Source organism: Sprattus sprattus (assembly GCF_963457725.1).
Source record: "Sprattus sprattus genome assembly, chromosome: 11".
Classification (NCBI taxonomy): domain Eukaryota; kingdom Metazoa; phylum Chordata; class Actinopteri; order Clupeiformes; family Clupeidae; genus Sprattus; species Sprattus sprattus.
In genome coordinates, this window is record NC_137909.1 from 2,371,239 (window position 1) to 2,385,544 (window position 14,306).

The 14,306-nt window shown below is 45.3% G+C and overlaps 1 protein-coding gene across 1 annotated transcript in view; it reads left to right on the top strand.

Moving 5' to 3' along the window:
* The window catches only part of aggf1 (angiogenic factor with G patch and FHA domains 1), an 89,902-nt gene that overhangs the window by 47,594 nt on the left and 28,002 nt on the right, over positions 1–14,306 (top strand). The window contains exons 8-10 of the mRNA XM_080847137.1: positions 1,548–1,668; positions 7,375–7,426; positions 9,700–9,801. Coding sequence (XP_080703263.1) covers positions 1,548–1,668; positions 7,375–7,426; positions 9,700–9,801 — 275 coding nt within the window. The remainder of the gene's footprint in view (positions 1–1,547; positions 1,669–7,374; positions 7,427–9,699; positions 9,802–14,306) is intronic.

The window sequence follows — 14,306 nt, forward strand, 5'->3', positions numbered from 1 at the left end:
TATGAATGGTAGGAGATGTTGTGTTGCCGAATGATAGATCTAAGTGGTAACATGTACAAATTAAAAAGCAAAGGACCAAGAATTGACCCCTGAGGAACCCCATATAAGATGGGCCTTACATCAGAAGACAGGCTATTAATAGAAACAGAAAAGGATATCCAGTTTAAATAGGATGAGATCCAATCAAGAGCTGTACCCTGGAGGCCGACTGAGTGCTGAAGACGTTGAAGAAGAATAGCATGATCAATTGTATCAAATGCAGCGCTTAAATCGAGGAGAACGAGAATCGATATTTTTTGATTGTCAGTCGCAATTCGAAGGTCATTTACATCTCTGACTAGAGCAGTCTCTGTGCTATGTTTTACCCTAAACCCAGATTGAAAGGCATCAAATATGGAATTTTGAGACAGAAAGGTGCAAAGTTGCCTATAAACAACCTTCTCTAGAATTTTGCCTAAGAAAGGCAAGTTAGAGATAGGCCTATAACTCTCAAAAGCCAAGGGGTCGAGCGTAGGTTTTTTTAGTAATGGTGTAACAATGGCATGTTTGAGGCAACCAGGGAATGTTCCAGATAGCAGGGAGGTATTGACAAAATTAAGTATGTCAGCTGCGATGCAGCTGAAGACTTGTTTGAACAGTTTAGTAGGTACAGGGTCGATGGGGCAAGTAGCTGAACCTAATTTTTGGACAACTTCTTCCAACTCACAGATGGATCAGAGTAAAATTGTGGAAAGTAACCATATTATCGGGCAGAGGTGGGGTAAGAGATTGAGGATTGAAGCCATTAGTTAAAGATGAAGTGATACTGCTCCTGATAGTTTAAATTTTTTCACTGAAAAATGTAGCAAACTGATTGCACTTCTCTTCAGTGTGGAGCTCATAGGGTATCAAACGCGGCGGATTGATTAGTCTGTCAATGGTATTCAACAGGACTTTAGAATTATTTGAACTATCTGATATAATCTGAGAGATGTATTGTCGTCGAGCTTTTTTTATTTCACAGTTGTACATAAGCAAATTACTCTTATAGTTCATGAGGTCAACCTGTGATTTAGTCTTGCGCCATTTACGTTCGTATTTGCTGGAGCAGAGCCCGGCAAGAGAGCTAAAGGAAATTTTGTATGTAAACATTCTAGCGCACATCTGGCTTGGTTGTCAGACATGTCAGTATTTAAAATGTTTATCACCTAGCCTATATACCCTTTGATGCTCAGATTTTTAAACCCAAAAAAAAAAATCGTTTATGCGGTCTGAAAAATGTGCGCTGTCTGCAAAATCTATTGCGCGGCCTCTTCGACTGGCCTGCGCGGGCGCAGCTTAGAGGGAACATTGCTTATTACTAATGTCAAGCTAGGGCCATTTCAAGCCTGTTTCCACCCCTAAGCTGGAGCCTGAGCTCTCAGTTAAAAAGAGGTTGTAATTCTTGTCTGAACCCTCCTAATGGTTCATGTGTGGTTGTGCCTCCTTTGACACGTCTGTGTCTTATGTCCTTTTGTGTTTGTGCTCTGAATGAGCTCTGGTTAATACTACTTTCTATATGTGTGTAGTGGCTCCTGAGGCTCCAGAGGCGTGGCCCCCCTGTGTGCGTGTCACAGTGGTCCGTTCTCCCACATTACAGATAGGAAGTCTCTCCATCCTCACTGCAGATGCTGCTGCTACTATTGGCAGGTGAGCAAACAGTTATCAGGAAATGAAATGGGAGCCAGCTATGGCTCGTGTGTCTGTCTGGCTCATGGACGGAGTAATCCTTATCTTTCAGGAGCTAGAAATGTCATAGAGTTTGAATCTCAATTTCATATATTTGAATAGCATATGCACTTTTATATGATGTTTAGTTCCATGCATAAAAGTTGAACCATATCGTTTATTTATTTGTTTATTCAGTTATGTATCATTTGTCATTACAATTAGGGCAATAAGGTGATTTAAAAATGCTTGGTTTGTGATTAATTAATCTAAATGAATCATGTACATCAATTTGCCGCAAAAAAGCATTTCAATATCAAAGGTGGTGGGCCGAAGCCCTGTATCTGTTTTGTAATTTAATTTAGGATGACGTGGATTTCTAAAGTTGGGATGATTATGTTATTTCTAATGATTCCAGTTGTTGCCCGCAACATTTTCTGCACAATTTGTCCAAACCATAGTTTTAAGGTTTGCAAACCCATTTGCCTACTAGATCAGCCAAACCAATAACACAATGTAATACTGGCGTAAGAACATCATTAACCAATCAGATGCAGTCATATTGACACTCGTTTCACCGATGCCTGAACCACGTATGAATTTGGATCAAGCCATGTTTGATGTGAAGTCGGAACATAATATAATTGAACATAGTATTCATTTTGTATATAAGAGGGATTCTCAGAAACGAAGGGTTATGTAGATAACCCAGGTTCTATGAATGAAGGTCAACACGCCACAGTGGGTCTTCCTCCCGCGAGGGTGAGCTGTTAGGAGACGGAATTACAAATCAACTTATCCCCGCTACGTGGGCGCAATTAGTCCCTATATTTAAAGGTGTGTCTGCGCCGCCACTTCCTCTTTTTGCCGACTAGCGTCAGCTCTTCCCCGAATGACCACGCTGTGTGGCGTGTTGACCTTCATTCATAGAACCTGGGTTATCTACATAACCCTTCGTTCTATTTCATATTGGTCAACACGCCACAGTGGGTCAACAGTATACCACATTAAGTCATGAGGGGAAAAAACGTAATGGGGGATAATAACCAAAGGACACAGATATTCAATAATCAAATTCCTTTATTGACACCAAATGATAAGCAATAAACAAGGTTACCAGGCGTCGTTACACCCTGAAGGGAAATGAAAAGTGCTCCTGTGTCAGTGCTGTCCCCCTGCCTGTAAGACAGTGGCAGCCACTGTTGAAGCCACGTTAAGGCGATAGAATCGCGAAAAGGTCAGAGCAGAGGCCCAGCCTGCTGCCGCACACACATCTTCCAGTGAGGCCCCTCTGAACAGTGCTCAAGAAGCAGCCATACCACGAGTAGAGTGGGCCACCACCCCAGTAGGTGGCGGGACCCCCCTTTTTTCATAGGCCAACTCGATAGCCTTCACCAGCCAGTGGGCCAGCCGCTGTTTGGAAACTGCCTGGCCACGCGTCGACCCCCCATAACACACAAACAGTTGATCCGTTTGCCTAACTGACCGGGTACAGTCAATGTATGATCTCAATGCACGAACAGGGCATATAAGGTGCAACCTAGTACTCTCCGCAGACTCATGTGGAGGTGCGTGGAAGGGGTCCACGACGAGTGGCCTTGACACAAAGGATCTTGGAAGGACCTTGGGCAGGAAAGCCGGATTCGGCAAGAGGGAGATAGCCGAACCTGACTCCCCCAGCCTAAGGCATGAGGGATGTACAGACAATGCCTGCAACTCACTTACACGCCTCGCTGACGTGATGGCCAGCAGAAAAACGGTCTTCCACGTGAGGAACTCCAACTCTATGTTGGCCAATGGCTCAAAAGGAGACTCTGAAAGCGCCTCCAACACAACCCGCAGATCCCACGCAGGAACCAACCGAAGCTGAGATGGGCCCAGCCTTCGGGCCCCTTTAAGGAACCGCACGACGAGAGTCTGAGACCCAACTGACAGCCCCCCTACAAGGTTGTGACGGTCAGATATTGCCGCCACATATCCTCTCAAGGTTGACTCCTTTAGGCCCTCCTCTAGGAGAGACTGGAGGAAAGCCAGAACCTCAGAGATGCCACACGAATTTGGTTCTTTCGACCTGAGACGACACCAGCGTGCAAACCTTTCTCATCGACCAGCATAAAGTGCTCTAGTGGAGGGTGCTCTGGCCACCTGCAATGTTGACAATATTGCCTGGCCTAACCTGTCTCGATGTTCCCGTCCAGGGGCCAAACATGCAGCTTGTACAGACCTGGGTTCGGATGGCAAAGCTGCCCCCGAGCCTGTGTCAACATGTCCGGTCTGAGTGGAAGCCTCCACGGGGACCCCGCAAGCAGCGACACCAGATTCGGCATCCACGGCTGGTGTGGCCAATCCGGAGCTACCAGCAGCACCCTGGCCCGAAGTCTCTGTACTTTGGCCAGTACTGCTGGAAGTAGAGGAAAGGGAGGGAAGGCATAGAGAAGGCCCTGAGGTGCATCTGCCAGTGCATCCACCCCCAGCGTTCCCCTGGGACCCTGGATTGAGTACCACAGTTCGCAGTGAGTGGTGTCCCTGGAGACAAACAGGTCTACTTGGGCCCGTCCGTAGGCCTCCCAGATGGCTTGCACTATGTGCTGGTGCAGTCGCCATTCGCCGGGCTTCGGACCCCCCCTGGACAGAAGATCGGCTGCCACATTGTCTTCCCCTGGCAGATATACTGCCCGTACAGAGAAACCCTTTGCATGAACCCACTGAAGAAGCTCGTGGGTTCTCTTGTGCAAGGACATAGAGCGTGTCCCGCCCTTGTGATTGAGGTAGGATACCACTGTGGAGCTGTCTGATCGTATCATAATATTCCTGCTCCGCAGGGTTGGCCTGGAGTAGACTAAGGCTCGGTGTACAGCCTCTAGCTCCAGCGTGTTTACGTGAGCCCCCTGCCATTACTGCTCCCAAATGCCCCGGACTGGACGACCCTGCCACAAGGCTCCCCAGCCCGTCATTGAAGCATCTGTTGTTATGGTTTCCCTTGTGCTGTGCTGACCAAGGGACACCCCTTCCTGCCTGGATATCACCGATATCCACCAGCTTACGCTGGGGATGCACTCTGCATCCCGTTGTAACAGGCGTCGGCCACTCTCGTAGGGAGTCACCTTGTTCCTCCAAAACCAATGCTGCAGCGGCCTCATATGGAGCAAGCCCAGGCCAAGCAGCCTCCGACCATGTCTCACAGATATCTGAGTTCGGCCCAAGAGATGGCCCAAACACTCTCTCAGCACATAAAAATAAAAGCGAAGGTATTTCCTGTGACTCTTGTGGATTGGGATGTGAAAATACGCATCCCGCAGATCGATTGTGGTGAACCAATCCCCCTGATTGACAAAGGTGAGCACGGTGGACAGGCGTAGCATCCTGAATGGAAGGCGCTGCAGGTACCGGTTGAACTCTCTTAGACTGAGGATGGGGCGTATACCCCCATCCTTCTTCGGAATAAGGAAATAGGTTGAGTAAAACCCTTGTCCTATATGATCTGAGGGCACGAGTGTTACCGCACCTTTTCCTAGTAGCACTGAAACCTCGTTTGCGAGAGACTTGTGCTCTGAGTCGTCTTTCAACAGGGTGGGAACAACCCTCCGAAACCGTGGGGGCTTGGTTCTGAACTGTAGATTGTACCCTGACTCCAGCGTGCCCAACACCCATGGGCAGCGAGTACACTGGCGCCAGCAAGCCAGGTGCTGAGGTGTGAAACGGGAGATCGGAGGGTGCGCACCGTCATGGACGGGACTGGTGACCACCTTGGTGGCCCCTTCCCGACTTGGGAGGCCTTTGCTGGCGAAAAAACCCTTGACCAGCCCGGCCTGAACCTGCCATTGGTTCCTGAGCCGCCGTTTGCTGCGGACCAGCCCAACACCGCTGGGCTGCACTCAACCGGCTGCCTGCCGAAACCGGCCCGAAACCGGCTGCCTGCTGAAACCTTCCAGCTTGATGCACTGACCTGGTGAGATCACGTGCACTGGTTCCCCGCAACAGCATATCCACCACTCGCAGCATCTCTGACACCTCATCACCAGGTGCTGAGGCTGCCAAATCCTGCAGCAGCCCCTCCAGGTAAACCAGGAGTAGGGAGCTTGTACATGACAGCCTTGCCGCCACCGCAGAGGCCTGATATGTTCATCGCAGCGCAGCATCCACCGGCCTGCTGCGTCTGTCTGGAATGCTTGAATCCTTATCAGCCCTCACCGATGCACCCGCCATCATTGCGAATGTGGGGCCGACTACCGGAGCTGCCGCCAGGCCGCAACGTTCAGCACCAGCCAAGCTAGCTAGCTGAGTTTTTGGCAGGGAAGCAGAGCTTGGAGCTTTCCAGGAGGACTGAAGCTCTGCCACAAAATCCGGAAGGATGGGAAGCCCCTCCGACTTACACCGTGGCCCTCTGTCAAACACAGATGTTCCCACATTTGAGACCACAGGTGGTAGCTTGGCCCGCTCTGCTGCTCTAGCAATTACCGCCTTGTCTGATGGATCAAGATGCACTGTGTCAGAGGTCTGTGAGGCATCCTCACTCAACTCAGAATCAGAGGGGTCAAAGCCCTCTGTGTCAAACGTTCCAGAGGCTGCCAGTGACAGCTCATCAGGGCAGCGATGAGAGCGTCTAGCCGGTGGCTCAGCCAGATTTTGTGGCCGCGTCTGGTCTTGCAGTAGCCCATGTAATGCGTCCTGCATCGCCTGCATCTGACGTTGCAGTTGCTCCACCTGCCCCTCCACATGCTTACGCTTACGGGAGTGCTTCCTGCCAGCTACCCTTTGCCCCTCATTCTCAGCCTCTCCACCTCCATCTCGTGGCTCCTGGCCACTAGGTGGGACTAGTGAGGGGTGGTTATCCTCATCTTCCAACATATTAGCTTGAGCAGCGTTTGCCCTCACAGACAAAGAGGCTCTCTAAGCAATACTTGGGTTAGCCTGAACAGCGTTTGCCCTCCCGGACAAAGAGGCTTTCTTAGGCAAAATCAGCTTGAGCAGCGTTTGCACTCACAGACAAAGAGGCTCTCTAAGCAATACTTGGGTTAGCCTGAACAGCGCTTGCCCACCCGGACAAGGAGGCTCTCAGAGGCTATGTAATTTAACTCTTAACAGTTAACAATAATTATTATAATAATTACGAATTATATTATCATTATTATTATTATTATTATTATTATTATTATTATTATTATTATAACCATTAATGACAACAATGACTATTATAAATATAATTTAGACCATGTGCGTTAACCAGTAACGCGAAAAGAAAACCAAGACCACGTTCTAATAAACGCAGGGTCACTACAGGCACGAGATATCGTGAAACAATGATACTGCCAAACAAATGTGACTTACTCTTTCGCAAGAGAAGAGGTCGATCAGATGGCTCTTTCTCTCTAGTAATTTGAAAATACTTACGTACATCTCTGCTCAACTTCGTTTAGGAGGCGAAAAGAGGAAGTGGCAGCGCAGGCACACCTGTGTATATAGGGACTAATTGCGCCCACGTAGCGGGGATAAGTTGATTTGTAATTCCGTCTCCTAACAGCTCACCCTCGTGGGAGGAAGACCCACTGTGGCGTGTTGACCAATATGAAATAGAACAGTATTCCATTGCAGGGGAGCAGGAGTGAGTGGCATTAATGTAAACATGGACCTTTCGAGACTGGGGACATTAGTATTGTTTTGAATGTGTGTGTTTAACAATTTATACAGGGAGAAGGACCTGGATCATGCCGTCCGAATACCAGAGGTTGAAGTGAGCAAAGTAAGTGATGCTTATTGGATCATGACACCTGCATGTTATTAGCTATCTTCATTGATTTTAGAAAAACTCTCTGAAAGATGTCATGCCTAGTGCTCACATGTTATTGTAGCTGAACATTGGGTATAATTAATTTGTCATCTGTCATCATTTTATTAACACCCCATTTAACACTGTAGCTAGATTCAACTCAAGAATTCTCCATCTGAGATCTTGTGGGTGTCTACCAATCTCGTGCTTTTCTTTGATAAACAGTGTCGGCTCAGCATACTTATGTTCTACATAGATATGATCTAAACAGTAACAGTCTCGAAAGGAAAGTTGTATGGGTCTTAACTGTTGCTCTTGCTAGCATTTCCCCATGCTGCTCTGGATACTAAATTAGCTTTTATAGATAATATTCATGTCATACTGCTTATATTTACTGCACCAGCAGATTAGTTGATGAAGGAAGCTTTAAATTATTTGAGTGTCGACTCTCAGTGTGTTTGGAAGCTTCTAGGCAGAGCACACAATTTTAGGATTGTTTTTAATAGCCATAAAACGGGTTGTACTGTGAAAGTGATTTGGTGAAAGACAGTTTGACTGTTTTTTTCACCAAAGAAGAAGTGAGGCTACCATATTTGACAAAGCTTACCATATTTGACAAAGCTTAAACATACTATTCTGCTCCAACATAGAAGTTTGTTGATGCCAAACCACTGTTGATACAAAATGTAGTCAAATTATTATTTGTGTTATCTCCTATCCTGCACTTTACCTTATTTGCCAGTACCCTCATTAGCATCTATAGGCCACATCTCTTTCCAGTTTATCCTCTAATCCCCATTATGCCAGTTAATCCTTTAATCAACATTATGCCAGTTCATCCTTTAATCCACATTATACCAGTTCATCCTTTAATCAACATTATGCCAGTTCATCATACTCTCCCCAACATTATGCCAGTTCATCCTTTAATTAACATTATGCCAGTTAATTCTTTAATCCACATCATGACAGTTTGTCCTTTAATTCACATTATGCCAGTCCATCATCTCCTCAACATTATGCCAGTCCATCATCTCCTCAACATTATGCCAGTTCATCCTTTAATCAACATTATGCCAGTTCATCATCCTCTCCTCAACATTATGCCAGTTCATCCTTTAATCAACATTATGCCAGTTCATCCTTTAATTAACATTATGCCAGTTAATTCTTTAATCCACATCATGACAGTTTGTCCTTTAATTCACATTATGCCAGTCCATCATCTCCTCAACATTATGCCAGTCCATCATCTCCTCAACATTATGCCAGTTCATCCTTTAATCAACATTATGCCAGTTCATCATCCTCTCCTCAACATTATGCCAGTTCATCCTTTAATCAACATTATGCCAGTTCATCCTTTAATCAACATTATGCCAGTCCATCATCTCCTCAACATTATGCCAGTTCATCCTTTAATCAACATTATGCCAGTTCATCATCCTCTCCTCAACATTATGCCAGTCCATCATCTCCTCAACATTATGCCAGTTCATCCTTTAATCAACATTATGCCAGTTCATCATCTCCTCAATATTATGCCAGTTCATCCTTTAATCAACATTATGCCAGTCCATCATCTCCTCAACATTATGCCAGTTCATCCTTTAATCAACATTATGCAGTTCATCCTTTAATCCACATTATGCCAGTTCTTCCATTGATCTTGCTTTGCGTGAGAAGCCACTGCTGGGCGACAGTGGTACAGGAGGTAGAGGAGTCGTTTAGTAATCCGAAGGTACAGAAGGTAGAGGAGTCGTTTAGTAATCCGAAGGTTGCTAGTTCGATTCCCCACTCCTCCTTACCAAGTGTCTAAGTGTCCTTGAGCGAGACAAGGAACCCCTTAATTGCTCCTGATGTATAAAAGCGTCTGCGAAATAACTAAATGTAAATGTAAAATTCACTCCTGCTTGTGGTGTGTCCTTTTGTTGCTCATGAACAAAGCTGGTTACCGTCAGCCTCCTCTATAGCAGTGTAGCCTTACCCCATTCTTTCCAACTGTCATCTAGCCCAAACTTTGCTCTTCCTGTACCTGCCCAGTTATATCCCCATGCTGTACATTTGCCTTGTGCATGTTGACACCAGGGAGTGAGGGGGATACGAGATGTCATGCAGATTTTGTGTGATGAGATTAATGTTGCAATGTTAAATTAAATCATTTTTAACATCTCTGGATGACTCCAAACTTTTGACCGGGGTATGTTTTTGGACATTTTTCCTATTTTTTTCTTGTCTTGTTTCAGTCACATGCCGAGGTATACTTTGACCTTGACCAACAATGTTACATGCTGGTTGATCTCGGAAGTCAGAATGGCACTGTCGTCAATGGCAAAAGAATCTTTCAGGTAAGATGCAGCTCACTGAATTGATAAAGACATTTTTAGTGGCAGGCTTCTCTGATGATCTTCTCCAGAGCATATTCCCATAAAAAACAGTCGTCGACAGTTTACCAGTACCAGACTACAAAATCCTTCCACATATTGATGTCCTCAAATAGTATTAATTAAACCATTTTCATTGTTCCTGTGTCTTGACCTCAACTATTCAGCGATAAGAGTCTTCCATATGGATTGCAATTATTTCTATTACATTGAATTTATACTTGAAATACACCAGTTCTTAACAGCTGAAGAAGGTTTGCCAAGATCATCAACTCTCAAATTAGCTGTGAGTTCTTGGACCTGTGAACCTATGCAACATTATGACTTTTGGGTGATTAGACATTGATGTTTTAATAGCCCACAGGAAGACACAACAGTTACGATACGGCTCCTCAAAATGTTGCAAAAAGTCCACTGCTTTGAATGGGCAACAATTAAGTCAAAAAAAGTATTTTTTCGTTTTGGCAAGTAATCATATAACATAATACAGGTGCATCTCAATAAATTAGAATATCATCAAAAAGTTGATTTATTTCAGTAATTCTATTCAAAAAGTGAAACTCATATATGATATTCAATTCAATTCAATTTCAATTCAATTTTATTTGTATTGCGCCATAACAATACAATTGCCTCTCGGCGCTTAACAGAGCCCACAGCATGAACCCCCTTAGTGCATGCACAACGGTAATAGGGGCAAGGAAAAACTCCCTGTTAGGCATGAAGAAACCTTTAGCAGAACCAGGGGGAAGGGGGGAAGGGGAAGGGTTGTGTGGCAGAAGGGGAAAGGAAGCAACAGGGGCAATACACAGCCAGCATTTGGTCACTGGACATATGTATACATACATCTGGTGGTAAATACATGATACAGACAAGACCAGATTACTGTGCCAATAGAGTTACTGTTACAGGGGTAAGGGATGTAGGGACAGAGAAACATTTCGGTGGAGGCAATAATGTATATTGTATATAAAGGCTAGCATAGGGTATTGGGTAGAGAAGGTGTACGGCAAAGCAGTGGCGGTGGGTGCGGTTGGCCGAGGGTTTCTCTAGGTAGACCAGGTAGAGAGACTACTTGCAGAGTGGTGGGGGTGGGGAGGGATAGTTCCACTTCCATCAGCGATTGGAACACGCCTGGCTCCGGGGAGGCAGTGGACCTTGCAGGGGCCGCTTGTTGAAGGGGGGGTGTGGACATCTCAGACCATGGAGCTGCCGATGACCAGAGTGGTGGTCGTCACATCCAGCGGGGGAAGTCGTCGAGGGGATGATGACTGTGTTGAGGGCCCAGGATGGGGAGCAGGGCGGCGTGGGCGATGCTGGTGTTGCTCTGGAGCCGGTCTGCAGGGGCGTTTCGGGGCGGGCTGAGGAGGGGAGTGATCAGGCCCAGGAGGCTCCTCCTGATCCATCTAACAAACAGGAAATGACGAATCAGTCTGCAGGTCTGTCAGTCGGGAATCAGCACAAACAAACACACAGATGAATCATTTCACCAACCAGGGACATGTCACCTGTGTGTCGGTTTGCCTGTTGCATATTGCGGTACTTAGATATGTTTACTTTTTCTGGCATTGAGCATTTTGTTTTTTGTTGTGATCTGTTTGCCGGGGCCGTACATGCAACCACTCTGCAAACAGGAAACACATTTGATGTTGCGGTACTAAATTACAAGTAGTAATTTAATTTGTTTTTTGTTGTGATCTGTTTGCCGGGGCCGTACATGCATCCACTCGGCAAACAGGAAACACATTTGATGTTGCGGTACTAAATGCAAGTAATATTTTAATTTGTGTTCGGATATGTCTGGGTGGCTGGTACAGCAGGTGATTGGTTTGTTGGCGCGGTTACTTTTGGCTATAGGATGCACTAAAGAGGAATGTCTTAAGTCTTGATTTGAATATAGGCACGGTGTCTGCAGCTCTGATGGAGGCAGGGAGATTGTTCCAGAGGAGAGGGGCTTGGTAGCTAAAGGCTCTCCCTCCTATTGTGGTCTTTGATATTCTTGGAATTACCAGGAGGCCTGCACTCTGGGAACGGAGCAGCCTTGGAGGGCAATAGGGGACGACTAATTCCTTGAGGTAGTTTGGAGCCAGATCGTTTAGGGATTTATATGTTAGCAGGAGTACTTTGAAGTCGATTCTACTTTTGACGGGGAGCCAGTGCAAAGAAGCGAGTACCGGTGAGATGTGTTCATATTTTTTAGTTCTGGTGAGTGTACGAGCAGCAGCGTTCTGTATAAGTTGGAGGCTCTTTATTGTGTTGATGCTGCATCCGGACAGGAGAGCATTACAATAATCGAGGCGGGAAGTAATAAATGCGTGGATTAGTTTTTCTGCATCTTGGAGGGATAGGACCTTTCTAATTTTGGCAATATTGCGTAGATGAAAAAATGATGTCTTTGAGATCTGTTTTATGTGTGAGTCAAGTAGGAGGTCTTGGTTGATAGTTACACCAAGGTTTTTGATGTTAGTGTTGGTTGTTGGGAAGCCATTGAGTGTGGGTAAATGGGTAGATAGTGTAGTTCTCAGTTGATCGGGGCCTACAAGCATAACCTCAGTTTTATCAGAGTTGAGGAGCAGGAAGTTGTTAGTCATCCAAGATTTTACATCATGGAGGCAAGCTTCTATCTTGGGTAGATGTACAATTTCATCAGGTTTCATTGATAGGTAGAGTTGGGTGTCGTCAGCATAGCAATGGAAGTTAATGCCATGTTTCCTTATGACAGCACCTAAGGGTAGCATATAGAGGGAAAAGAGCAGTGGTCCAAGGACAGAGCCTTGTGGGACACCGTAGCTTACTCTGGTGTGATTTGACGACTTCTCATGGACATGAACAAATTGATGGCGATCAGAGAGGTAAGATCTAAACCAAGATAGGGCACAGCCTTTGATGCCAGCGTGATGTTCAAGTCTCTGTAACAGGATCAGATGATCTATAGTGTCGAAAGCAGCACTAAGGTCTAGGAGAACTAATATTGAGGTGCACCCATGATCAGATGCGATTAGTAGGTCATTTAAGACTTTGACTAAGGCCGTTTCAGTACTGTGGTGGGCCCTAAAACCGGATTGGAGGGTTTCTTCAATTTTATTTTGTTGTAGAAAAGAAGTAAGTCGCTTAGCAACTAGTTTTTCAAGTATTTTTGACAAAAAAGGAAGGTTAGATATGGGTCTATAGTTAGCGAGATTATCGGGATCAAGGTTAGGTTTTTTAAGAGATGGTTTTATCACTACTATTTTGAAAGATTGTGGGACGTAGCCTGAGATAAGTGAGTTATTCATTACATTGAGCAATGTCTCACTTAATAAGGGAAGTGCATGTTTAAGTAATTTTGTGGGGATAGGATCTAGTAGGCACGTTGATGATTTAGATGAGAGGATCAAGGAGTTTAATTCAGGGAGGTCGGTGGGGTGCGAATAATTCAAGGATAGCACCCGGTTGAAGGGGTGTTGCCTTGGCGCATGTTGGAAGGGGTGTAAGGTCACAGAGGGGGAGGAAGCTTTGGATTTGTTCTCTTATTTTGAGGATTTTATTATTGAAAAAGGTCATGAAGTCATTACCACTAAAGATGATGGGAACCGAATGTTCGATTGTGTTCTGTTTTTTTTTTAGCCTAGAAATAGTGTTAAATAAGAACTTTGGGTTGTTTCTATTACTATCAATCAACGAAGAATAGTAAGCTGATTTCGCCTCAGAGAGTACACGTTTATATCTTAGAAGACTATCCTTCCACGCCATGAGAAATACCTCAAGTTTGGTGGAGTACCATTTTTTTTCTAGTTTTCGTGTGGTTCGTTTGAGTGCACGAGTCTGATCAGTGTACCATGGGCTAGTTTTTTCAGTTTTCTTAATCTCTTTTTCAGTGGTGCAACAGCGTCGAGGGTTGAATGCAACGCATGCGTGACTCCTTTAGTTAGTAGGTTGATATAAGGTGGGGAAGTGCATATGCCATTTACTTAACCAGCGGTAGGAGCTGAGGTGAGGGCGACGGGTAGTTTTGATATAAATTCAGCAGTAGTCCTGTCGGATAGACAACGGCTGTAGAAGTGTGTAATTTCCGGTGTTGGACGGAGTTCTAATTTCATATTAAATGTAATTAGGTGGTGGTCCGAGAGGGTAGTATTTTGGGGTAGAGCTATAGGGCGGTCAATTTCTAGGCCATGTGTTAATACAAGGTCAATGGTGTGATTATGCTAGTGAGTTGGTGTGTTTACATGCTGTGAGAACCCGATAGAGTCTATCAGTGATTGGAATGCAATTGTAAGGCTATTATTTTCATTATCCATGTGGATATTAAAATCTCCCACTATCAGGATTTTATCCGAATTAACAATCAGGGCGGATAGGAAATCAGAAAAATTCGGATAAGAATTCAGTGTAGGGACCTGGTGGTCTATATAGTGTCACAAGAGTGACCGGGTTAGTGGCTTTTGAGTTCGGATTCATAAGATGAAGTACGAGGACTTCAAATGATA